General features: G+C 35.8%; 1 protein-coding gene across 2 annotated transcripts; it reads left to right on the top strand.

The window, feature by feature from the left end:
* Nucleotides 1–4,694: 4,694 nt before the first annotated feature.
* On the top strand, nt 4,695–24,642 carry LOC129260670 (C2 domain-containing protein 3-like). Of its 2 annotated transcripts, none has more exons than XM_064114446.1 (15): nt 4,695–4,865; nt 7,408–7,582; nt 10,382–10,479; nt 11,334–11,442; nt 12,135–12,214; nt 13,303–13,505; nt 13,749–13,863; nt 14,519–14,780; nt 17,603–17,801; nt 18,602–18,700; nt 19,215–19,286; nt 19,753–19,990; nt 20,514–20,712; nt 21,035–21,275; nt 21,730–24,642. In XM_064114446.1, the coding sequence occupies exons 1-15, from the start codon at nt 4,799–4,801 to the stop codon at nt 21,922–21,924; spliced, it is 2,352 nt and encodes a 783-aa protein (XP_063970516.1). In that variant the 5' UTR covers nt 4,695–4,798; the 3' UTR covers nt 21,925–24,642. The 2 variants fall into 2 exon arrangements, with proteins under 2 accessions (XP_063970516.1, XP_063970517.1); XM_064114447.1 differs by having other exon boundaries at nt 4,731–4,865; nt 10,382–10,483; nt 11,338–11,442.
* The last annotated feature ends 3,213 nt before the right edge of the window (nt 24,643–27,855 follow it).

Raw genomic sequence — 27,855 nt, 5'->3', positions numbered from 1 at the left:
ATATCAACATTTTTCTGCTCGCGCTTTGTGCTCGCATTATTATTGTAGGAAGACCCCATATTACTCATCCTTTTGATGATTTACAAAACATGAACAGATTGGCCCATTTTTAGGTCTAAATCTCGAAAAAATATTCTGCTCGCGCTTCGCGCACGCATCAATCGTTAAATTATATAGCTATGTTCACGATTACAAAAACTGATTAAAATTTTCAATTCTTTCTTTAGAAAGTTCAAAAATTTTTCAGCTCGCGCTTCGCGCTCGCATTTTTTGATTGTTGAAATATTTAACGCTAAATGCAATCAGTCCTTAACAGGTACCAGTTCAAAACGTATATAAAAATTGTCTGCTCGCGCTTTGCGCTCGCATTATTAATACTCATCCTTTTCAGGATTTACAAAACATGTATAGAGTGTCTCGTTCAGTAAATATTATAGGACTAAAATCTCGAAATTTTCCGCTCGCGCTCCGCGCTTGCATTAATTGTTTACTTATATACCTATTCTATACCTATTAAAATTAGCTCGCGCTTCGCGCTCGCATCATATAAATAAGGATTATGATATTATATATTAATTTATAAGAATAAAGCTAAGAAGTGACTAATGAGGACTACCCCTTCAAAGAAACAACAAAAATCATCTTCGAGCTACCGATCGGGGAAAATATGGCTGAAACAAATTTCCGCCCCCCCCCCCCCCTATTGGCGAAGGCTGGATCCGCCCCTGTGTCCCCCCTACCTTTTGGGAGAGATTTCCGCCCCTGCCCATGGGCAAGAAAATCTAAAGCTGCAGTACTTATTAGGCCTGGGAAACGTTTTATCAACATGTTTGTCCAAGTTGTCAGACCCGATGATAACTTTCATTGATCTTGATTGGCTGAGAAGCACCCTTCCTCTGGTAAATGTCGGATAAAATGGGACTTGTTGGATTAACGTCCGGCACGTCAAGTTCCCCCCTGATTACCACATTAATGGGAATTTTTTTAGACGTGCATATTTGATTTTATATGATTTTTAATACCATTATTACCGTTTTTGCAATCTGTATGAAATGTTCAAGGAAATATATTCCAATTACAACAAATACGCATGAAAAATCTTCAAAAATTTAGGTAGAAATGTCTGTAAAATAAGCCTCCCCCTTCTTCTCCACTCGCCTCCTTGGTCTGAAACTCAAGAGGGCGCCAAAAATTCTCGCGCGGAGCTCAAATTTGTTTTCGATTGATATGTTGGTCTAGTCTTGAAATTACGAAGCCCCAAACCGGACATTTTTGACAACCAAAAAAAAAAAAATTATCACGTACGTACGTAGTATTATTACGTACGTACGTGATAATTATTACGTACGTACGCAGTATTATTGCGTACGTACGTGATAATTATTACGTACGTACGTGATAATTATTACGTACGTACGTGATAATTATTACGTACGTACGCAGTATTATTACGTACGTACGCAGTATTATTACGTACGTACGTGATAATTATTACGTACGTACGCAGTATTATTACGTACGTACGCAGTATTATTACGTACGTACGTAGTATTCTAATTTTCATTGGTCTATGGAATCCGATATTCGCCGAATGTGGCCGACATCGGCACCCCGCATTGGCCCAACCAACGTCAGCTTGCTAGCTGGGACCATGGTTGGACCATAGTCATGCTGGTGATGATCATGACTTTTCATCGATTATAGGGCCTATATAACAGGGACCTGGGAACGATTTTTTCAGTGGGGGTGCTGAAATCTCTCCTCAAAGGTGGGGGGGACACAATAATTGAATTTTCCATAATTACACACACACACACACCTCTAAGGGCACCACACACACACCAACCAATCCTCCCCCCACACACATATATATTACATATATATATATATATATACATATATATGACAGTCACTTCTTAGCTTTCTTCTTATAAAAGAACATAGATATATAATGAGATAAGTCGAGCGCGATCGAAACGCGAGCTATGTTTTGGGGGGGAAATTCATGTATTTTGTCCTGAAAAATTGAATATTTTGAGCAATGTTTGTGGTCCTGAACAAGATGCGTATGTAACAAATAATAACTGCGAACGTGATCAGTGCGAGCAGATATTTTTTTTATACGCTCTGGTCTGATCGAAAGGGAAGTGTTATAAGGAATGTTTGCAGTTACTCATTAAGACGATTCATATATCACCAATCAAATAATGCGAGCGCGAAGCGCGAGCTGAAAAAATTGACATTCCGACCTAAATACTGGACATTCTAAGCACTTTTTGCAATCATGAACAGGATAAGATGCGAGCGCGAAGCGCGAGCGGAAACAAAATTGAGATTTCAGACCAAAAAAACGAGACATTCTAAGCACTTTTCTAATCAAGAACAGGATAGGTATATAAATATACAATTGATGCGAGCGCGAAGCGCGAGCGGAATTAAAAATGAGATTTCAGACCTAAAAACAGGACATCTTAAGCACTTTTCTAATCATGAACAGGATAGGTATATAACTATACAATTGATGCGAGCGCAAAGAGCGAGCGGAAACAAAATTGAGATTTCAGACCTATAATTGGGACATTCTATTCATGTTTTGAAAATCAAGAAAATGATGGGTAATTGGATATATTCTTACATTAATAATGTGAGCGCAAAGCGCGAGCAGAATTTTTTTGATATTCTGATCTGAAACTCCACACTGAATGCAATATGGTTTGAACAGATAAAGAGAAATCAGGCGAACATAAGAATAAAGATTTGATCAAAATCCGACAAGGAATATCAAAGTTATTGCATTTTAAAGATTAGCATTATTCCGGTGAAACAGTTTTAAGCATGTCTTCATTAATATTCAGTGAGCAAACTGATGATGTCATATCCCCAATTGTTCTTTTGTATTTTATTATATAAAATTAGGTTTATTTGATATTTTCCCTTCAAGAACCAAAAAACAGTCGAATTGACAACTAATTTAGTCTATTAGATATTCTTTGCTGCAACTTATTTCATTATAAGGGAGACATATCATTCACACTGGTATGAAAAAATTAAACAATTTTGATTCCATGTAATAACACAAGAAACAGGATAGTGGGGATGTGATATCTTCAACCCGCAAGGGCGGAAATCCCAGAGGGGACAGGGGGACGTGTCCCCCCTACCAAAAATAGTAGGGGGACACAATATCAAATGCCCCCCTACTATTTTTGGTCTTTCATGGAGAAAAATACATCACTTCACAATCGAAATAATAGCTTTTGGACTAAATGACCTTACATTTTGGGTGAAAAACTTTTTTTTCTTTTTTTTATGCTTGTCAAATTTTCCATGCAGGCCCTGGTCCCTCTACCTTTGGGAAGAGATTTCCGCACATGTCAACCCACCTATTTAATATTCATGACGACATGCATATCACCATTTTCATAAACTATTGCTAAACTTTAGAATTAAATAACTTAACTATTTGTTATCAGATTTTCATAAAATTGTATTTGATATAAATATTTTCAGCCCGGAGTAGCCCCAAAACAAGCTGCGTATCTGAATAAACATGCGTGCGCGTGTTTAGAGTTAGCCCTTTAGTATCTGGGCGTTGTAAATACTTTGTTTTTATTATAAAAATCAATAATGCGAGCGCGAAGCACGAGCAGAAAATATTTGATATTCCGATTTGAAAAAGGGTGAATTTAAACACTATTTTAAGTACTGTGTCGGAAAATTCTTAAGGGGGTGGGGGTCTACAAAACGTCGTTCATTTTCATTACATTTCTGTCATTCATCAACTTACCACTAGATTTCAAGGAGGTGTTGCCTATGGAAAATAACACATGCAGCACCCCCAGCACCCCCGCGAGTTCCCAGGTCCCTGCTATATAACCCACAATATTCATATGATAACCATTTCATTTGTTCTCGTCATCAGGCTGTGTTTTCAATTAAACCATTCCTTTCAGAAACTGCTAGAAACACATTGGGGAAAGGACAATTAAAGGCCTATTATGTTAGTGTTTTGGCGAGACAGTTTTTTTCAAAAATGTACCCACACGCGACACTGGGATGAGCCCCTATTATTTTACCACCCTTTTGAAATTGCTTCGTTCTCTGCTTAAATTTGAATATGATATGGTATTAATTGATGTAAATTAAGTGAAGGTGTATAGGTGTTTAAAAAAAGAAAAACTATTTGAAGAGGCTGGTATTTAAAGGGAAATTCTATGCGGGAACAATCAAAGCAGAAGGCCTATTGTAGGCCCACATAAAAATTTAAAGCCTGCGGGCTTCGCGCTAGCGTGATCAGATTTCAGTAACTACCGGTATTTGAATTCATGTATGACCTTTTGGGAGATAACATTACGTACGTACGTAATAAATACTGCGTACGTACGTGATAATACTGCGTACGTACGTAATAATTATCACGTACGTACGTAATAATACTGCGTACGTACGTGATAATACTGCGTACGTACGTAATAATTATCACGTACGTACGTAATAATACTGCGTACGTACGTAATAATACTGCGTACGTACGTAATAATTATCACGTACGTACGTAATAATACTGCGTACGTACGTGATAATACTGCGTACGTACGTAATAATTATCACGTACGTACGTAATAATACTGCGTACGTACGTAATAATACTGCGTACGTACGTAATAATTATCACGTACGTACGTAATAATACTGCGTACGTACGTGATAATTTTTTTTTTTTTGGATGTCAAAAATGTCCGGTTTGGGGCTTCGTATGAAATTGTCAGCAAGTGTTAAAAATAAGAAATAATGCGCAATGCCAAGACCAAGTACGAAAAAGAAAGGAAAAGCTGCTAGGTCGACAAAGAGATCTAAAAAGAGAGGTAATGAAAATTCATCTTATGCTATCTTTCAAAGTCATAATAATCTCACTTCCTTGTCTCTCATGAAGCTAATGAATTGTAGAAATGTAAGTAAGTTAGGAAAGCAATTTAAACTTAGTGAGTAACTTAGTTAGGCCTAGGCCTAGTCCCATCCCATTAAGTTTGCGTTGTGTACCGGGCGGTAGAATGATGAAAAATCCAAATTAGGCCCTACGCATTTTGTTTTGAAATAACCAAAGTTATTGAATATATAGATAGATTTTCTAACTTTGAGTTGTTGGAAAGTCCATGACTAAATCTGTTAGCATAATATTGACAATATTATGCCAATTTGTAGCAAATAATGAATTAAAAAATGGAATAATGTATGTACGGTAGTCTTGAGCCTTTTTGAGCTAAATTGAGGACTCCATCGTCATCATGTCATGATGTTTTTTTAATATTTTGACATAGGCCTAGGTATACTTCTTCATCATGGAGTCCTGACACTCTTCCCATACATGCATAAGAGACTTACCAAAACAAATTTGGATTTCACTAGGAAATCCATCTTTTAAGATAAAAATCACGTAAATGGTGGTGATTTTATTTATTTTTACACCTTCCTACGCTACGCCTAGCGTTAATGCGTATGAAAAAATTGAAGGTTTCAAAGATTGGTGAATAAAAATGTTAAAAATCGAAGGTTTCTTACCAGACCGATCTCGTGTAGATCCCTCCGTTTGTCAACAAAGCAAATGAAATACAATTGAATAGGTCTGACCCTTGAACCGCTTCGTTATGACGTAGCTACGATTAGCGATGTTACAAAATGCCGTTTTGAAATAATTGAACAATTTATAGATAAAAATCATTATTTAACAAATGCTAAAGTTTAATACGTGATTATAAATAATTAAATTAATGGCTAGTAAAGGGGAGTTTTAAGAAGCTTCTGACACACATTGCCATTTATGAGCCCTATGATATTAAAAAGAAGATTGATGGAAATTTAATTTTGTGAAAAGACATTTTAGAACAAAAAAATATTGCAGAAAAAGCTTTAACATGTCAAATTTGGGGCAGGTTACTCTAGATGTAGACTGATATATCCGCTGTTTTCGAGGATTTTTTTCTGATTTTTTTGTCCTCCTACACAGACAGATGTCTGCCATTGGGCTCGTAATGGTGGAGGTTCGACTGACGCTCAACTGCAGCGTCTATGGAGAATAGGGTGCGCTAGTGCACTGGGCAATTCCAAGCAAAAGTGCACATTTTCCAAAAATTTATATTGGCTCTATTTCAAATCTGGATCAAATTTTTCTATCAAAACTCATATGGAATTTCATAAATACAAAAGGGGAACTTATTTAGCCACAATTTTTTTCTTACACATCTCCTTATAGGAGAATGTAAACCATACAAGAAATTCTATACATGGGACTACATATATTGTTTTTCACTTAATTTCAATTTAACAGAAAACTATTGCTTGTTTTGTAAAATTTTCTTTTGGATAATGTGAAGGTCATCATTTTACATCATATTAAACAAAAATTTTAAAAATATAAGTTCCTTTTACGTTGCCCGTGAGTGGATATTTCTGATGTCACTCCGTAACCGGGTATGGGTTTACGTTTTAAGTCGTAATTATTGAAATAATACACACAATTTTTAACGTAATGCAGCATATTAAAGCTAGAACAACATAGAATCCAATCAATATATCAAAATTATGATAGCAATTCAAAATTCACAGAGTTTGAGCAATATGTTTTCTCCTCAAATATGCATGTCCATTTTGCGTCACTCCCTAACCATGTTTATGAATATTCATATCTCATTAATTCATTGGATCAAAATAACAAATGTTATTATTTTGAAAAGTGGGTTTCAACAACTACTGTCAGGTACCATTTCTTTGCAAATAACTATTCAAATATGGGTGATATCTTTGTTTGAATGCAAAAAATTTGTTTCTGAATGTCACTCCATAACCAGGGAACTGCCCCACTCTCCTGGATTACTCTGTAATTCCTCCTTGATGGGCGAAAAGGGGCGCAATCATAAAGACAAAAATATAGTGAAAATAATCAGCTTACCACCTTTCCGAAATATACACGGGGAAATACTGAATTTTTATGACAAACATTCAGGATCAGGTTCTTCTTTGATCGCTCGCCGTCATGTAATACAGCTGAGCATACGAACACGCCAGCCAGTCATGTTCGTGTTATCATTTTCAGTTCATCAACGGAAACATACAGTACATTTAGTACACTGCCATATCACGTATGTGCAGACACCCACCGATAGTACATAAAACTGCCTTGACTCTGCTGTGTTCTCAGAAGCCTCTCTGTGCATTGAGATCTAGGTTTAGGCACCACCCCTCTTATTTTGATAATCAATTTCGTAATTTCCATCAGTGTTTCTTTAATATACCAGTGCATCAACCTGTGAGGTCGATGCACTGTTAATTTTTTAGCTCATGATATACTACATGTAGGAGTGCAAGGGAGGTGGTCATTAAATTTTTTTTTAAATATTGACATTTTTGTAGGTCCTAAGGAAGATGTGAAATCATCAACCAGTCTCCCTCCTGCAGTGGAAGGTCCGCTCCGATGTTTCCTTAGGGTAGCCATCACCAAGGTAACATGGACCACGCCCAAGCTTCCTGAATCTACCCATGTCAGGTTGAGATGGTGGGGAGAAACAGCCAGTGGAACAACTTTCAGGTATGCTTGCTTAGTTACATCTTTAACAGTTCATGGGATAATAGGCATTTATAAGTAATATTGTATGCCACAATCCAACTTTTCCTAATTAGGGAAGTATCAACAAATGAGGATAAAAAAATAAATGTGGTAATTGAATTTCTTGACTCTTTCTATTGGGACACTTTAATTTGTTTCTTTTTTCTTTTTTTCTTTTATCACTTGGCACTATTGAATTCACCTTTTTGCCCAGTTTCCAATAACTATTTACAAACTAGTGTTATTTAGTAGCCCCCAATTATTTTTTCATTTTTTGAGGAATTGAGGCCTGAGCTAGTGCTGTAGCCGAACTGCCGAACCGAACGGAAGTTCGCCGAACTTGGCACTTCCGAACCGAACTGAACCGAACACAAAGGCCTGGTTCGGTGGTCCGGTAAAAAAAAATTCGGCACAATTATTTACTACGGAATATGAATAAAAGCGGGGACTACATATATTTGAATATAAAATGAAAAAAAATATTGGTTAGTGATTGTGCACAATAAAAATTCCACACAAAATATTTTTTAAATCCACTATTTAAGCTCACATCTTGTCTTTGATTGAATTGTTATCAACTTAAGAATATTTTATTAACATGAATATATTTTTTCTCCATTAAATGAGGGGACATTTGAAGCTAAACTCTGTATAAAAGTGTGGTTGAATTACGTATTGCCGTAATCGATCGTGATCGTAATCGGACCTAATTGTTTTCTATTTAATTAAGAAAAAGGACAAGACATAAATTAATTCCTCGTAAATGACAAAGTATGACGGCTTCGGTCTCGTCTTTGATTGAATTTTTATCAGTCTCAATTTTTTTTATTACCATGAATTTTTTTTTTTCTCATAAAATGTGGGGACATTTTAAGTTAAACTTGGTTAAAAAGTGTAGTTGAATTACGTATAACTGTAATTGATCATGATTGTGATCGGGCGTACATGTAATTTTTTTTCTATTTAATAATAGAAAAAAAAATGACATAAATTCATTCCTTGTGACTGGCAAAGTAATGGTAAAGTATGTATATTTCACCTTCTGAAATATACATATTAATATTAAAGATAAATAAATAAGAGATGAAGGAATGAGGATAGAAAAAACAGAAAAGATAAAAATTCAAAGCAAGTCAACGCATGTTCCCTGATCGTGTACCGGAAATGGTTGATAAGGAAAGTTGAAACAGGAAGTCCAAACAACCTGCTCTCAGTTGCTATTATGCTGGTAAAATTCATATTCCGAATTTGAAATGTTTTCCATTGTCAATATTTTCTAAAAAGTGGTTTAATCTGGTCATTTACTGAAAATGAAATGATAAATTTCAATTCCGTCTTGGTTCTGACGATCAACGCCGATTGATTTCATAACACTAAAATACACAGTACAGTCCCATGTACTCATTTTCGTGTTGGAAATATGTTTGAAGTCACTCGAGTGTCGATCTTTCGGGACCAAGAATGGACTGATATTTTATCTTTTTAAAGTAATTGATTGACCAGATTTAACCACTTTTCAGAAAATAGGGACTTTCTAAAAGATTTCATTTTCTTTGGAATGTGAATTTTACCAGTATAATAACAGTTGAGTGAAGGTTGTTTGTCAACTGTTCCGTCATTCCCGATCAACACTTTCCAATCGGAGAAGCTGCGTTTGCAATGGCATTGTAATCGATCATGATCATATCTACATGGAATAATCAATGAACAAAAAATATTCTGTTCTTTGTAATTCTGTTTCTGTCCTCATTCTCTCGTTATCAATATTATTTTCTTTGTTTTTGTTTTATTCAATTTAAAAATGAAAGTAGAAATGACTCTTATTTTTGGTTTCAAGATTGAAATAAATAAAAGAAAGTTATGCAGCAATTTTTATAACCATTCTTTTTAGAAACAAAATTTATAATAAATATACAACAGAATTTAACATGTTAATTGTTCGTGGGTTGGCAATTCCTTAGTTTTATATGTTGATAATTTAATTGCGCATTTATTGCCGAACCCCGAACCGAACCAAAGTTCGGAAAAAATTTGCCGAACCCTGCCGAACCGAACAGAACCCGAACATGCCGCGTGACTTGCAGCACTAGCCTGAGCATATACATTTTCATAGCTGCTCATTCTGCAGGGTTGGGCTCAATTACAAGGTAAATGATCAATTACATAATAAATTAATTTTTTTGAGTAATTGTACAGTGTAAGTGAGGTTTTGAAAGGGAAAAAAATTGTAATTGAAAAAAATTTAATTGACTTCAATTACTGTCAATTATCTTTAATTACATTCAATTACTTTACAATAAACTTAATTTATGATTTAATTGCATGACCTACTTCATGTCAGCTGCTTCAGCATCAAAGAGAGTATCAGGCAGAATCAGTGTTCTTTATTAAATCTTCATCTTGTCAGTTTCCCTGTAACTTAAAATTATGTTGAAATAGGTGGTACTATGTACAGAATCAAACTTGGTTTAATTTTTTACTTTCCTAGATAGTAATTGAAATTGTAATTGACAAAAGTAATTGGTCATTCTAATAAAAAAAGATGTAATTTAATTGAAATGTAATTGTAATTTAACATTTCTTCAATTATGTAATTGTAATTGAAGAAAGCAATTTAGCCCAACCCTGGCTCATGGTATGCAAGTTCTAAAAAATATTGCTAACAACTATTTGGTATATCATTTTCATGTACAATTTTCAAGTACACATTTTATTGCAGGAGTCCATCATGATCTTTTTATTTTATTACTATTAATTTATTTCTGTGTCTCTTCTTTTCAGGCCTGTAGATGGCAAGAACCAAGGGAAAGCTGAGAGTCAGACTGTTGCTCGATTTCCAATAAGATGTGGACCAAAGCAATTTACAGCTTATCTCAGTGATATCCTTAACATTTAAGAAATATTCAATATCTCACCATAATTCTAATAACTTTTATCAGTATATCAGTATTTACATGTAGCATTTATAGCGATTGATTATATGGGTGTGTAGATACTTGACATTACCCTTTTTAACACTATTCAAGTTGGGGGGTGTGATACAATATATTACCCCTCCCCCTTGAACAATAGGAGCGCTGCTTGAATTAATGCAAGTCTGACAGTGACTTTCCAGGAATTGCCAACTTAACCGGTCCAACAGGAACGTTAAAATTGTTATTAACAGGGCGAATGAAAAAGGGAGTAAGTTGGGTGTGACCAATGCACTGATGCATTACATGCCACTCACAACTGGCAATTTCATTACAACTATAGTCACATTTTGATCTTTGTAAAGGCAACCGCACACCTTACTACTGGTCCACATTTTGATTTTGTATCAAATCACATTTCGCTCATTTTCTAAAAATATGAATTATGAGTATCTTCTTCTTTGAGGTTCACATTAACTGAAAGAATACTAATAGAACAGTGTTGAATGATTGCAAGCCTTTATTTTGGAGTAAAGGCCAAATTAGTTTAAAATCATACCCAATGGTACGATTGCTGTGATGTCATTATGACTAGATATTAAATTTACTTTTATTCTAATAAGGATGATAGCATAGTCACATATTTGAACATAGGTATTTGTACAGAGATTTATAACATTACGTTATAAGATATTCCATGTCTCAATATTAGCACAAAATTCTATGTTTTATTCCAAATTCAGGTTGTAGACCAATCGTAAGGTGTGCGGTGGCCTTAAAACACCACCCTATTTGTAATCCTTAACTGACATGTAATGTACATATGGGTAGTGTTAGTGTAGATGTCCTTCGAGGTTCTTCTATGGTTGTTGCAGGTAGAGCTCAGGTCAATGAGATCAGTGTCATGTCACCACAAAAACCAATCAGTGGGTATGTATCAGAAGCAATCCCAAGCCATGATGAACTAGTAGCCACTTTTCTGGTGTAACAGATATTCCAATATCTTCAGCAATATCGTGATTATCATTGTTTGTTTTCATGTACAGCGATAGCCATTTACAGTAGTAAGCATTTTTTAGCAGCAAGGAATATAGATTTTTTGTGATTACTTTGATTTTTTAATGGAGAAACAAGCCAAAACAAGACAAATACTCTTAACATTGATTTACATCATGATATGAAGAATAATATTTTCACAATGATTCTATTAAAGGATAAAGCATCATGCTGCTTCAGCTTGTTCTTAATTATGACGCTTTTTATCTCATTGGGTGATTTCAAGTCCGATGTTGGCCTTGGTGTTGGTATTGAAATTTTGATTGCTTCCCCTAGCTCCGAAACTTACTCAGAGTTTCTAAAACTGATTCAGATCACAATATTGACATCTCAACAACTAGTGAGTGACTTTTTGGGACGATCTTCATTTTATGTTTGGTGTTATAATCCTGTAAAAATTGACCTAACATCAACACCAAAAGGTCAACACTGAACTTGAAATCACCCACTGTCTCATTAACACCCTGCCACACACTTCAAGACCAAAGTAGTAAAAGACAATGTGAATAATACTATGAAAGTCAGCACCTGACTGAATATATGAATGAATTATCCTCACCTTTTAGGACATATCCAGTATTTTCAGTGAAAGATTCCCAGAAAATCGCAGAGGTACAGATTGCTATGATGTTTGAACCTCTTATAAGTGAGTACAATTGGAAGTAATAATAACATTACTAATATTTGTTTAATTACCTAAAGTAGCCCTCCAGTTTGAAAACTGCTCTACTTAACTAGTAAGTCTTGCATGAAAAGATATATGGTGTATTATAAAATAGGTGTATTATTTCAAGCATCGCGATTGGCCAATACGCGTCACATGACATCCAACTTTTTTTATGCATGCACGGCAGTGCAAAAGGTGCGCAACAAAAATTGACATTGCACGCTCAAGCAGACCAGTGGGGTAGAAGTCCAACAAAACTGTACTGTAACTTTTTAAAAATTTGTTTCTGTGTTGCTATTTTATAAATCAAACAATGCACTTGCTCTGTCATGCGTAAAAGTAAATGCAGAGAAAACTCGGTTTCTTCAGATGGTGCACACTGGGCACTCGCCGCAAGCGGCTCGTGCACAGTGCGACTCCTATCTAAAGAAACCTCGCCTGCTCTGCATTTCCAGTAACGCACTCGGCTGCATGCATTTTTTGTATAGTATAAGTATTTGTGTGGTTAACAACAAAACATTCTCAAAATTTATAGATATCTGTGTATTGTATGTATTGTAAGAATGGGAATTCTTATTCAGGATTGTGTTATTAATAATGTCTTACTACCTGTTTGTTTTTAAGATTTTGGGAAACCTTGAAAAATTGCAGAAAATAGTTTGATTTCAATAGAAATTGGATGATATTTGGCTGATGGGGAGCCAGCAATAAATCATGTGATAAATAAACATAGAAAGTGGTAAAAAAAATTCCAATCTATCTGACATTTAATAATACTTTTAAATAAGTGGAACCACACTGAAGACTGAAAGACATAAAATTGTCTTTATACAAAATACAAAAAATAATATTCCTGGTATGGTTCTGCGTTTTGCTCCACATTTTTTTTAAAGACTGCTACACAAAATGTATTTTATGTTCTGGATTTAGGATTGTACAGAACTTATTTAAAAAGTTTGTCTCCTGTGAAACTAATTGCTAATCACATTTCAGAAGCAAGATTATTCCCTGCAGTAATTAATAAAACTAATTTTATTCATTTATCAATTCTTCATCCCCTATGATAGCATCTTATGATAGTTCCAGTTCGCTCCCAACAACCGATGCTAGTATGATGGCGCCCTCTAGGCCTACCGATCAGGACAGTGTCCGATCTAAGACGTCTCATCGTTCCACCTCATCCCATGCCTCCTCTAGATCAGGTATGAAGAAGAAGATATTCCCTGGTTCAAGCTCCACAGAAGGACCATTCACATCAGGCAATTCTAAGGTTGGTTGTTTCTCTTTGACTATTTTAGTTGGTATGAAAGTAATCCTTTTGTAATTTGGTCCACCTACTATAGAAAAATTATTGATACTGATTGATCCATTGATATTATCTCCAGATGTTGAGCATAAAATATCAATACCTGCCCATCAAAAACTTAATCTTGCAAATACCTGTTGTACTTGTCATCTACCATTGTCCTTGGTGCAATTTAATTTTTCCTGATAACTCTGATTTCTTTATCAGGTTCACTCTGATGCAGCATCAAGGGATCTTGAGTCTGATTACAGCACTGGCATTGGTCATTTATCAAAACCATTATCTCAGAGTAGTCACATGATGCAATTGGATGCCAAACAAGGTAAATTACCGTACAGGGATGTTCTTGTGCCTAATGATATATCCTGTATTATCCTGGCTTGAACTCCCTATTGCCCCTCATCAAATTTTCACAAATAGTAACCTTTGCCTTCAAATGCTTTTTGATGAAATAAATTTTAATCTACAAAAATCATTATTTAACTTAAGTTAAGTGAATCTGATTTATCTACAAGGAATATATTCTAGTTGTATGTAAAATTATTTGTAACTCACAAATATCCTTATAAAATGCCTCCGGTAATTTCAAGTAGGTTGAAAGAATACATGTAGATGATTTCAAGGTTTTTTTTTTTTTTTTTTTTTTGGGGGGGATAATAAAGACTTGTGCTATGTAAAAGTAAGTTATGTATTTTCCTCCATATTTTTTCTGTCATACTATGTACTTCATACGCATAAGCTGTGTACATGTACCTCTTACGTTTTGTTTTTTCTTTTCTTGCAGTCAGATTGTTATCAGTGTCATGAATTCTTATTCGGATTCTGAAGTTTTTGTTTCTAGCAGCCTTAGTTTACATCATCAAAAAAATAATTAGGAAAGCAACAATCCAGTAAATTCAACTGTTTGGAAAGTCATGCTTACTTTTCACAACAGCTACATGAAACATCCACCAAGATTACTATTTTTTCTTCCTCAGACCTATCTAGGAAGCCACTATCAACCTTACCAATCACAAACAACGCTAGATCACTACCCACTCATCAAATAGGCAACACTGTCCCAGACAGATTGAATCCAGATCTCATATCAGCCTTGCTTGATAGAGGCAAGAAGCTGAGAGATGCTATGATCAAAGAAGAGTTAGGTCACCACTCTACAAGAAGGCAACCGTCTGTAGGCCAGAGGACACAGGATGTTGACAGGAGCGGAGTTGCTGAGGGGCAGAGGAAATATAGAAGGTAAGTGATTTGGTTTATGTCCACTTTGTCTGCTAGCAGATGGTCTAATTATCAGATTGTCAGACACCCTTATGATTAAGCCCACTTGGTCTTTTATCAACTTGGTATAATAACTTTTTGGTCAAATCATCAATTGACCTAATACTCAGTCTAAGTTCTAACAGTCATTCGTCTAATGCCTAGATGGTCTGATTTCCACTTCGTATAAGTCATTTTGCACTTTGTCAAATGAACATTTTCTTCATAAAAATTCATCTAACCATATAGACTAAGTGTAAGTGGTGTTAGCCCAAGTGGACAGAATGGGTAAAGCTTAACTGAAAAGTAGGCAAAATGTTAAATTTTCCAAGAGGCAATTGGTCAAAATGGTTAGATGAACTAGGATTAGACAATGTGGGATGAGACTAAATGGAAAGTAGACAAATGGGTGTAGACCAAATGGCAATTTACCAATGATTTTACCTTCAAACTGACTCCTGGGGCGGTATTCTGAAAACGTTCTTATCTTGTTCTTATCTTTTGTTCTTATCTTTTTCTTATCTTGCTTTCCATCGATTCTGAGCGCGTAAATTTATAATTCGCGCATATGATACAAAAGCGCGCTAAAAGATAAGAACAAAATAAAGATAAGTGGTATTCTAAAAACGTTCTTATCTTTTTACGATATTTATGATAATATTTAAGATAGCTAGAGGGTTATCACATCTTACGATGTCCGCATTCTTTCTTGCTAAAAATCAATGGCCACTGGTAGTAACAAGTATTCCTCCCACCCTTTCTTTCATTCACCCTTTATTTTGCCCATCTCTTTTTTCTATCCCTTTTTTCTTTCTTTCTTTTTTGTCTTTCTTTCTTTCTTTCTTTCTTTCTTTGTTTCTTTGTTTGTTTGTTTCTTTCTTTCTTCATTCTTCCTTTCGTTCTGTCTTTCTTTATTTCATTTATTTATTTTCTCTTTTTCTTTATTTTTATCTGTTTGTCTCTCTTCCTTTCTTTCATTCTTCTTTAAATCTTTTAACTTCTTTCTTATTTTTTGCGTTATTTTATTTATTATTTACTTTTCTTCCTTTTTTTATTTTCCCTTTTAAATTTTTCCCTTTTTTTTCTTTCCCCTTTTCTCTCTTTCTTTCTTTTCCTTTTCTCTCTTTCTTTCTTTTCCTTTCTCCCTTCACTTTATTTTTTGCAATCTTTTCATTTCTTCATTCTTTTTCTTTCTTTCATTCTTTCGTTTTTATATATTTTTTTGTTCATTTTCTTTGTTCCTTTTTTTCTTTCTTTCCTCTTTCACTCAATTTTTTTTTATTTTACCCTCATTCTTTTCTGTTTTCTTTCTCTTCTAATTTCTTTCATTTTATTTTTTTGTTCTTTTTATTCGCTCGTTCGTTTGCTCTTTCTTTCATTTTTTTAAATTTCTGCTTTATCACACTAAATGTGTGCCTCATTTAGGCCTACTTTCTTTTTTCTTTATTTCTTTCTTTATTCTATTTTCGCTCATTCTTATTTCGTTTGTTCTTTACTCTTTTTTCTATTAAGTTTTAAAAATCTTTTTCTTTATTCTTCAAGTGTCTTTCCTTTTCCTTCTTTATCTTTCCTTCAATTTTTTATCAATCTTTTTATCATTAATTATCATTCTATTCATTCCTCCTTTTTCTTTCTTGTATTCTTTCCTTTTTTATTTCTTTAGATTTTTATATTTTCTTTTAAGTTCTTTTTGCTTGCTTTCTTTCGTTTACCTTTTCTTTCTTTCATTGTTTTCCGCTCTGTTCCTTTTATTTTTTTAATTTCTGCTTCATTCTGACCCTTTTCTGTCTTCTTACTTACCTACTTACTGTCTTTATTCGTAATTGCTTTCTTTACCTTTTTCTTTACTTTCTTTCTTTATTTTGTGCACGTGTCTCGAAATAATAATCAGTCGTTGTTGCGTATAAAATGCCTATTTCGCGCAATGCGCCAGAATCAGTGTATGCGCAGTGTCCATGATATTCTCTTGACATAAGGAACGCTTCTATTGGTTAAACTGCCAATATAAAGCGCATTTTGATTGGTAATATCCTAAAAATGGGCGTGTTGAAGATAAGAAGGAGGCAGTCCTTACAGAGATAAGAACGCGTTAAGAAGATTTTCAGAATACCGATTTGCAATGATTTTAGCGTCTTCTTATCTCAATGAGATAAGAACAAAGATAAGAACAAAGATAAGAACGTTTTCAGAATACCACCCCTGACCTTGATTTGAGTCTGGTTCATTCCTTTTGGATTGTTAATTGCAGGTCCAAAGAACTGAAATAATCCTGTGTCACTCATGCCCCTAAAAATTCAGTTTCTATTTAACCCTGTTTGTGAAGACCAAATGAATTATCTTGTATCCCTTTCCTTTTAGAATATTATTACATACATCGATGACACATCCATGAAAATGCTACAAATGCATTTTTATGTTTACACAATTTATTCACAATTATGAAAACTGAATCTATATTGTGCAGCGTTGTGGCCCAGTGGATTAGTCTTCTGACTTTGAAACAGGATCGTGGGTTCGAATCCCAGCCATTGCGTAATTTCCTTTAGCAAGGAATTCATCCACATTGTGCTGCACTCAACCCAGGTAAGGTGAATGGGTACCTGGCAGGAATTTATTCCTTGAAATGCCTCTGTGCTGTATTAAAGGCTGCGGGGCTCGAGCCAGGGTAATACGACCCAAGTCCACTGGAAGCGCATAGGGATGTTATGCCATAATGTGATATGTGCTATACAAGAACTTTGTTATTATTATTGAAGTAGCTTTTGCCTATTATGATAAAATTCTTTTCATCTGTCTTCTCCTAGGAGAGGTTCAACTGGTGAATTCTTTCGTGAGCTCCTTCAAGGAGAGCAAGATGAAGTTCCTGTCAGGGATGGTGATCCTATTGTTGCCCTTGGAAACCTAGTGGATGAAGAAGATGCAGATACAGAGAACAGAGCAGTAGAACTTCTTGTGGGAGATGTGCTAAATGTTAAGGATCTTAAAAACCTAAAAGCTTTACATGTAAGTTGTAGGATATACCTCCACTATTTAATGTACACTTGTGGGATTCGTAGGCAACCAATTTCTTGTTGACAGTTTAGCATTGATAAGTATTGCATTAACTCTACCTGTGTGTATATATTTTCCAATAATCATCTTGTCATGTTAAGAATTTAAATTCTTTTACTTTTAACTTTTCAGACAATACATTACCCCCACACAAATCTCATGAACAGTTCTTCATGTATTATTTGCACTGATTATAGGAGGTAACAGTGAAATATAAACAATCTACTCAATTTGTACCGACATTTTTTCTTTCAAATGGGACCACATGCCCATTGAATCATGAAGCTGGCAGTGTAATGCAATCATTTCAGGAATAAATTCCTACTTGGATCCCTTTTCCCCTGGATTTTGAGTGAAGCACATGTAGATCAATGTCATACCAAATGATATTTATGTCTTGATAAAAAGGAAGTGAATAAAAACAGGCAATATTGTAGGAGTGTTGTGGTCTAGTGGTTCTTACTCTTACCTTTCATTCAGAGGGTCAAAAGCTCAAATCCCAGTCATGGTGTTATTTCCTTCAGTAAGAAATATATCAGTACTTGAGGAAATATATCCATATAATGCTGCACTTTACCCAGGTGAAATAAATGGGTAACTGGAGGGAAAATTCAGTACTTGAAACACCAATGCACCTTGAAAGTAGCCAGCTATGGCCTGGGTAATAATGACAATTAGCGCCATTGTGGATATGGGCATTTTATAAGATGCATTATTGTTATCATTATTATCTATTATCTATCCCGTATCAGTCAGGGAGTGTATCATCTCACAGTGATGATGTCTATAGTGAGGAGGAGGATCCTCTCCATGACAACAGCATCCTGGAAGAACTCTTCTACAAAGGAGCGGTAAGAATGAACATGTTGCTTATCACAAAATTTGGTAGTGAAAGAAAGTGTGAGAATAGAAAAAGAAACAGTGAAAGAAGTAGTAGAAATAACCAAAGTTTGAATTTGTTTTTTTTTTCTTTGAACAGGTGTGGCAAGATTTACCTCATACCTGCACCAATTGCTCATATCTCTTCGTCCACTTTGCTCAATGTGTTGCATCTTCCATGTTTTTGGGTCGTCCCCTCTTAAAGCAGCCCACCTCAAACTCCTTATCCCTTTTTTGCTACTACATTCTGAGATTCCCATGGACTTTGTACAGGGATCAGCTGGTTCCATTGGGCAAATAGGTTAAAAAAATGAAAAATAACTGAGTTTTTTTTTCATTCTATATATCAGATATTATTTATTTGCAATAACTTACTCAAGATGATTTTCATGCCCTTGTAAATTCTGTTTAATGCTATCTGGCATGTTCACTGTTACAAGAAGTGATTTAATTTGTATTTTCTGTATGCAATTCATTTCTGTGTAGGCAAGCAGTAGTAATGAGAGTCTGGCTGATCTACTAGACTCAGATTCAAGTGATGATAATGAGCCTCATAAGGTAAGTTGTACTTTTCATCCTTACTATTACTCAATGTCAAGCAACATTATAATTCTGCATCCTCCAAATGGATCCTCAAAAACATAAGTGTTAGAAGTAAAGTATAGTAAAGCTAATTAATTTGCTATTCATAGTTTAATTCAAGGTTGTATAATAATACCTGGTATATGTTTAATGTAACAAGCATATTAGATTGTGAATGATTTACATAGTTATTGACTCATCAAATTCAACAAGCTACTACATTCTTCTTGAATATCTTTGTTATTTATTGCAAGGTCCGAAAAAACCTAGATTTTTAATTTAACCTATACATCAATTAAAAATACTAATGTGTGACAGCTATAATTATTTTTTATTCACTGTACTTGTTTGAAATTATGTATTATAAAGTGTAATTTTGGGTAGTAAATGGTTATAAGTTACTAATTTAAGAGAGGAAATTTTTTATTTTTTTTAATAACAGGCAAAGAGGACCAAACAAGGGAAGACCAATGATACTGCATCACCAAGACTGCCACATGAAGATGCCAGCAGTAATGGTTACTTAGACCCTAATACAGCAGATGATAATAACTCAAGGAGATCAAGAATTGAGATGGAGGATGAGGAGGAGAGAGGTGATACCAGCCAATCATTGAGTGAATCAAGAACATCAGGGTCCCTATCCCTTGCTTCGTCTCGTGATGCTTATCATCATAGAGGTAATATTGTTTCCATTCTATTGTGTGAGATTATTGCTCTATATTCTTTTTTTTTTGGGTCACCATTTATTACTTTAATTATTTTTGTATATCCTCCAATATTGGTTATCATAAATTTTACTCTGGCAGTGTGTAAAAAAGTATAGAGCCAGGTAATTTAATCTTTTATTGATATTATTTTAAAATATAGAATTAAATTAATATTTTATTTTCCTTAAGTAAAACCCACTATGTCCTTAAAATGACATGGGATGGCTAAACATAATGATTTTTTCTTCAGTTTTTGCTTGAAGGTGACCCCAGATTTGGTCTATTGTGAATATAGAGTTTGTGTATACCTCTGCTCAGCAGAGTCATCCAGGACTAATTGAAGGAGATGCTTTATAAAAAATTTGCTTTTAGTCAATCAGAATCAAGATTTCAGTAGCCTGTATTAGTTAAGTCAACTAAGAATAATCAGTAAGATAAAGGAATTAGCTCTACTTTGAATATCATACCTTGGTTTGTTTTGTTTGTTTTAAAGGTCATAGTGAGACTGACCCTGCAACTGGTCTGAGTGTAGAGAGACTGACACTTCTTGGACGTGTCCATGTTGCTAGGGTAACCCTTGATAAGCTTACTCTCCGATCAGAACCAACTAGCCGAATCCCTGTTCGGACAGGGAAGGGAGGATCTACAGGGATCAAGGGCAAACCTCCAAGACCATTAACACAGAAAAAGATGTAAGTACATATCCTTCATACATGATGATCTAATCCCTTGCAGACACTTGACCAATGCTATATTACAATGGACCAAAGGGCAATGTTTACCATACTGATGGCAGTAGGCCCACGATTTTGGACCAGCAATGAACAGAGATAGCCCTTACATGTATTCATGATATTTTACTTCTACTCTATTTAAGATATTGATCATTCTAACAATTATCTAGGATGTTTTTGATTAAAATTAACAAAGATATATGTCATGTGAAAGGGAAATGAAAATCATAATGTTGATTAAGGTTTGTCATGTGTGGCCCCTATATGCACTCTATTTTAGAACTTATTTTGTGGAGTACCAGTTCCCAGTCAGTGAGGCATCAAATGGTAGGAATGGAACAGCAACCGGCGCCATGGCAACAGAACTGATGCGAGTGGTCTCTAAGAAATTATCTGGCAAGGAAGTAATCTTTGGACATCGGTCAGTGTTTCCTGTCCAGTTTGATGGTCAAGCAGTTGACCGATGGTGGAAGCAACTCCTTGTCTTCAAGGTCTACTCCAAGGTTGCAGGTGATAAACATGTAAGTAAAGATCATCAATCACCTGAATGTCGAAGTTCCTAATTACCTGCCAGAATTTATTTCCCTTTAAATACAACCAACCTCACATAACTTATAAAGTTCCAATCGAATTACCTTATATACTTAATCAAAAGCAACTCTTGGAGATTGCACAATCAACTTTGCAGCTCCTAAACTATGGAACTAATTTCAATTACAATAGAAGTCCCATTCTAATCTTGCTTTCAAATCATTATTGAAGACTCACCTGGGCAGGGAAGTGTTAAGTAGATTGTTTCAGTTTTTGTAGTATAACAAAATAGTTTTATTTCAAAGCGCAGTAGAGTATTCATTTAAATAATGGCTGCACTATACAAATTTATCTTATGTTCATTCATCATAACCAAAATTGAGATCACTTTGTACTCAGAGACAGCTTGTTAATCTACTTCTTATTACTCTCATTTCATTTTAGCCAACAATATTGGGAGTAGCCAGTATCCCTCTGAGGTCACTCATTCAAAGTCCAGACCTAGTGACCATCTCAGATCTACCGGTCAAGGATAAGACCTCTCCATCTAGGACCAGTGACCAGGATACCAGTCCAAAAGGAAACATGATTGGTGTTATTTCAGTAAGTGAATATGCAGATGAAATTAATGTTGTTTGAGAAATGGGAATTGTCATGGAAAAAAATCTCCATTAAAGGTATAGTGTATGATTGGTTGATCTCAGACAAGGGCAATGAATCAATTTTGAAATTATTACATTCATTAAATACCTATATTATTGCTCTATTTTATCACGGAAAAGAAACTTGCATAACTTTTATATTCTCATGATATTGAGGGGTGAAACATATATTATAACAATTATCGGTTAATCGATATGCCTTGGAACTTTCTTGTTGACGCCCTCTCGGGTTAAAAAATAAATTGATATTAGAACACCGTTCGAATCATGCATATTCATTACGACTCATGCATATTGATGAAATACGTCATGGCGCATGCGCAGTATCAAGAAATCCCCGTATCAACAAAGTGCAGTACTCTGTGTGTGTAGCTGAGTAGAAAGCAAACATCGAACGGTGCGTGCAAGCTCAATGAGCCGATGCTAGGCGGCTAGCGACATGCTTGCGCTCTGCATTAGTTTCAGATATAATCCACTATTTGCGATAGCACACACAGGATAAGAATACTATATTGAGCTATATCCATAAATGTATCGTACGCGTGAAAAAGGATTCAGACACGTTGATTATCTGACGTGAATGACGAAGCAAAGGATTGCCCAATACGGCTTACTTTCGGACTCTTATGTCATGAATCTGAAAGTACTCCAAGACTAAAAGAGATACGAGAATCCCAGAGATGGGCAAGGGCCGAGTTCCGAGTTTGATCTTTATTCATGTGGATTGTAGCTCTTTTATGCACCTTTCCCTTCATGTATAGCTTGGCGTGATACATATACGGGAACTCTGTATACTGACTCCTTGGCCCTCCCCAAAGGAAAGGGGGAGGGAGGAGAGAGAAGAAAGAAAGAAGTGGATTGGTGAAAGAGAATCAGGAGAGCCATCATAAAGGGATATGGATACAACATACCCTAATTTGATATTTTGGTGTTTTTTTATCTTTCCTGAATGTTTCAGTCAGTTTCAGATTATTTAGATCCACTCGCAAAGTACAGAGGAGAAATTGGAAAAAAAAGTTAGACCAAAAATATTTAAAACTCTAAACAGACGGCCACCACCATTCTGTCTACAGCCAAGCATGAAGGGAAAGGGCGAAGAGAAAAACGATTACTTTCAGAGCAGGTTCTACGATATAAAACAGGGTTTGTTTAATACGGGGTTAAATATAGGCCTATAGTAAAACATAACGAAGATGCAATCATATAGGCCTATAGTAAAACATAACGAATATGCAACCCCAATGCGGGGTTAAATATAGGCCTATAGTAAAACATAACGAAGATGCAACCCCAATGCGGGGTTAAATATAGGCCTATAGTAAAACATAACGAAGATACAATCCCAATGCAACACTTGACTACTCTTCGTTTGTTTAGATTGAACTCGCGAGGTCAAAAGGTGAGCTGAGAAACCTGTTGATGCGAAGTACGTACGTGTAGTCTACATTGTGTAGACCGTGATAGCATGAATGTGACCAACGTACGCATCAAGTTGCTAATTTCTGTTATTTCTGTTGCCGAGGTTTTTACCTGACTGCTAAGAAAGCACGAATGCCTGTGAGCAAGCAACCAGGGGACCAACGGCTCAAGGTCGAACAAGCAGAGTAAAGGCGTCATGAGTAAAAAAATGAGGGGGGCAGACATGACGTCAGGGACAAGATTTCTGGGAAAACTCTTATTTTTGCATCCACACAAGAAAGCTTGCATCGAGATATGGAAAAATGAGAAGTTGAGTATTGCGCGGTGCACGTGCTTCAGAGTTGTGATTTCCAGGGCCGACCAGCATGTAGAGTCTTACAACAGAACTTTACAAGGCACGCCGTGGGGCAAAGTGCAACAACGTATGTGAAAGAAGACTAAGCAAACCTGGAGAAGCAGCAAGGTGCAACATGTACAAGGGAATTGTGCATGTACATTACGTCTGCTTTGAAATGTGTACATGGGTCGCCGAGTTTTTATGTAGTATGGGGAGGGGGTGGGGGTAGCCTATAATGATATAGTAGGGCGCTTTATACTTTATACAATCATGGACCTATTAGGTCCATGCTATAATCAAACCATCAGCACGACCGGTGGATGGATGACTGAAAGAATGGATGGATAGGCATATATAAATGGATCATCCAATTGATGTATTTTCCCAAGAAATGGATGGTCAAAGAGAAATGGATACAAATGATGCAGCAATAGATAGGGGCACCCCATGGGAGATCAACTTGCTACCCCTTCATAGACAGTAAACAAGTAGAAAGAATTGATAAAAAGATGAAATTTTATAGCAACAAATGAGAGGAAGAAAGGCCTCCGGGAAAGGCCTATACGCATACAGAGTGTGCACGAGCAGTTCAACCGTTGAAAAAATGTGAATGACTGCGACATGAGCAGGACAAAGACATTACTTGCATCCGGGACTTGCATCTTGATTGGCATAACATTTTAGACTTATTTATCAATGGAATTGTAACTCCCATTTCCCTGCTATAACTATAGGAAAATTGAATGATAACTGTTGTTTTATAGACGTGGAAATTTATGCTTCATATTAGGACCAAAGAGATTCTGGCGTACGTGTCAATATTTCAAAACTCATGCGGGAAAATAATATAATCATTTTTTATGATTGAAAAAAAAGTGCCAAGTTCACACTGTCACGATTTTTTTTTTGGTGGCGGTGCTGAGGAAAATTTGACAAAGCAAAAGAAAAACATTAAAAAAGGTTCCAATACAAAATGTTGGTAATTTTCCTACATTTATCCAATTCGACACCTATACCAGAATTCCAGGGGGAGCTGCCTACATGGAAAATAATGCACTCCGCACCCCATTGTAAAATCTTGGGGGTGCTTTGCACCCCCGGTTCCAAGGGCCGTAATTATAATCGCGGAATAATTAATCGTATCAGATCAGTCGAGGCGATCGTATTGATCGTATAAATAGTTGGAATGGTTCAACTATGTGGTGATGTGGCTTTTTTTGCAGGATTTTTTTGCATTTATTGGAATAATATACAAAACAAATTTACAATGCTTGAGACATGATCATAATACAAGTGACAATCGTATATGTAGTGACTGGAGAAATACAATATATAAAAAAATATATATATAATGAGTAAAATGCATAGGCAAACTATATACAGTAAGCAAATATGAGCTTGAAGCATATAGCAGCCAAAATAAAAATGAAATTTCGAAACGAGACAAAAATAAAATTGTTATTTTGGGGCAAGCCCCATCTGGCGAGGTTTAATGGGTATACGCTTTTTCTGATCATGGACCCTGATGTACTTAATTTATGATGATGTAATTAATGCACATGTGCTGCCGATGAAAATATAATATTTTGCCTTTATGGGTTTTTTACAACTCCAGGGGGATCAATGAGAATACAGTAATAGTTCTGAATACGCACTGAGAGAAGTGAAGGCCGGGGGGGGGGGGCACTTCCATTGACGAGTGGATACCATGCGCGACCATGGGGTCTCGAAAAGCACCCAAACACGTATTTTCCATATTCTCAAACTGCACCCCTTAACAAGTATTGGCGTCTCAAACCGACCCTTAACAAGTATTGGAAACAAAACGATACTCTTGGCAAGTATTCCCGAAATGAACCCCTAAACAAGTACAGCGATATTTTATTGTTATGTCGGGTCCGTCGGTCGTTGGTTTTACCTTTACACATCATTATTTTGGTTTAGTACGGCCCCATGCACCTTCCACAACTCGCGCAAGTCGGACTCTCAACACGTAGTGTTGGGGCAAAAAGGACATCCTTTATAAAACATTTTAATTTTGTTTCATCATCCCCGAAAATATTACCCTAAACACGTAGCTTTCCTAGCAACATAGATACCCTTTTTTAAATATTTTTGTGTTTTTGACAAAAAGACATCCTTTTTACGTGTTTTTGGGGTCGCGCATGGTATCCACTCGTCAATGTAAGTGCCCCCCCCCCCCCCCCCCCGGAGTGAAGGCAAAGCGGTCATGGAGCATGCAAGCAAACGAGTAATTATAATTCCTTGAATAGTCATACCATAATAAAGTTGGAGAGGATAATATTGAAATAAATAGAAAAATAACATTAAAAAATGCGAACATAAGGAATACACACAACCCCCAACCCAAGGCTAGGAATTGTGTAAACATCGAAAAATACAGAAAGATGTTAGGAACCTTGCTTGAACTATTGGCGTAAATAATAAACGTAAAATATATGAATTAAGGGGCCAGATATATGTGTCGGGCACAAATCATTTTTTATCGGTGATAGATTTTGACATAATATTCAGATATTAGTTCCCCTTCTCGCTTTCTTTTTGTATTGGCCGTGACAAATTTGGGAATCCATATAGCCCCAATCCTTCCCCATTATTTTGAACGCCACTGATTTCAACTGGATATCGTCAAAAAATATTGATTGATTGATTTTATTTCGCAAGTCACCATAATATATATACAGTAGCATTAAAAACAACAGGCTTACACAGGATGACCCACGAAAGCTCTAAAGCTATTTTCCAGTGGGGAAATAGGCTTTACCTTGTAAATAAATATTACCTTGGAAATAAGCTTTACCTTGTAAATAAATATTTACAAGGTAGTCAAACTGACAGCAGATGCAGCGTGTAAACACAGTATGAATTTCATTACATGATAATAATAAAATGATAATTACGTAATGTCATGGGTGGTGAAACAAGGATGGGACGTTTTGTAATTCGCTACGCAGGCTTTTGATAGTAAAGCTGATGAAATACAGGGTTGAAAGTAAAATAATGAGAAAGACTGAAATGAAACGATCTATTCAAAATATAAATTCCATGAAAGAGAAGCGATTCAAACAGAGTATGATATTGCGTTTACATTCCCTTTGATTCATATTATTTTGATTCCCTTTCAACAATCTACTTCTTTCTTTATTTCTTCTCTCTCCTCCATGCCCCCCTTCCCTTTCTTGGGGCGGCGGGGATGGGGGGGGGGGTATCGGATATGAGAAAGCCTGCAGTTTAGGCGTTATGGCACACTCGGACAAGTTCAATTTAGTGGCCTAGTAGGTCCATTGGTAAATTGCCAAGTCGTCGACTGCCAAGTGCCAACTTGCACTCACCACATGGTCTGATTTAATTTAGTCCATATCCATTCCGTCCATCAATATTTCGTCGAACAACTATTTGGTCCAGTATCCAATTCATTTTCATTCATTTTGCACAATAGCACGTTGTCCAATTAGACCAAATGGCATATGGACTGAATGGCTATTGGACCAACTGGTTACTAGACGATAGTGGATGAACATAATTATGGTAGACTTTAATGATAGTAGGCGAGTTGGCAATTTGACGATTTGGCATCAGACGAAATGGAAGTAAACTGATCCATGGACTTATATAGTATCACACCGGTATAGATAAAGAGGTACAAAAGTGGAAACGATGCCCGACGGACATGCGCATATCCAGGATTTTGCACCACGAGGGGGTCACTATTTTTGCGCCCCTGTGAACTTTTCGGAAAATTGCACCCCGACCCGACCACTCAGGCAATCAAAGTGCCTAAATGCATTTTGAATTGTCTTATTCCACAACCACGTGAAAAAGGCAATCGAAGACCATTTTTTTTAATGTGTCCATAGTGTGTCCATGTAAAAAAAGATCAAAGTTGTATCCACTTCTTGAAAAGAATAAATGCGACCAGAAAGCATAGAATTTTTAAGCGTTTTGGGGTTTCAATTTAGTTCAACTTTTCATCAGAGTGGTAGACCATACTAAAATTATGTGCGGGAGCTGTAATTTCTTAACCGGGGCTAGATCCAGCTTTCGCCAATAGGGGAGGGAGATATTTTCATCTGTTTTCCGATCAAACATTCTACGCTTTTTGCAACCGTGAACATGATATGTATATGAATT

The sequence above is a fragment of the Lytechinus pictus genome, unplaced genomic scaffold (assembly GCF_037042905.1).
Source record: "Lytechinus pictus isolate F3 Inbred unplaced genomic scaffold, Lp3.0 scaffold_19, whole genome shotgun sequence".
In the NCBI taxonomy this organism is placed as follows: Eukaryota; Metazoa; Echinodermata; class Echinoidea; order Temnopleuroida; family Toxopneustidae; genus Lytechinus; species Lytechinus pictus.
Note: the sequence above shows the minus strand (reverse complement) of the source record. Positions and strands in the feature narration are given on the sequence as shown.

Coding starts and splice junctions, on each gene's coding strand:
- LOC129260670 (XM_064114446.1), top strand. CDS start 4,799: ATGCCAAGACCAAGTACGAAAAAGAAAGGAAAAGCTGCTAGGTCGACA. Junction 14,781..17,602: donor GGGCAGAGGAAATATAGAAG/GTAAGTGATTTG, acceptor GTCTTCTCCTAG/GAGAGGTTCAACTGGTGAAT. Junction 21,276..21,729: donor AGGTTGCAGGTGATAAACAT/GTAAGTAAAGAT, acceptor ATTTCATTTTAG/CCAACAATATTGGGAGTAGC.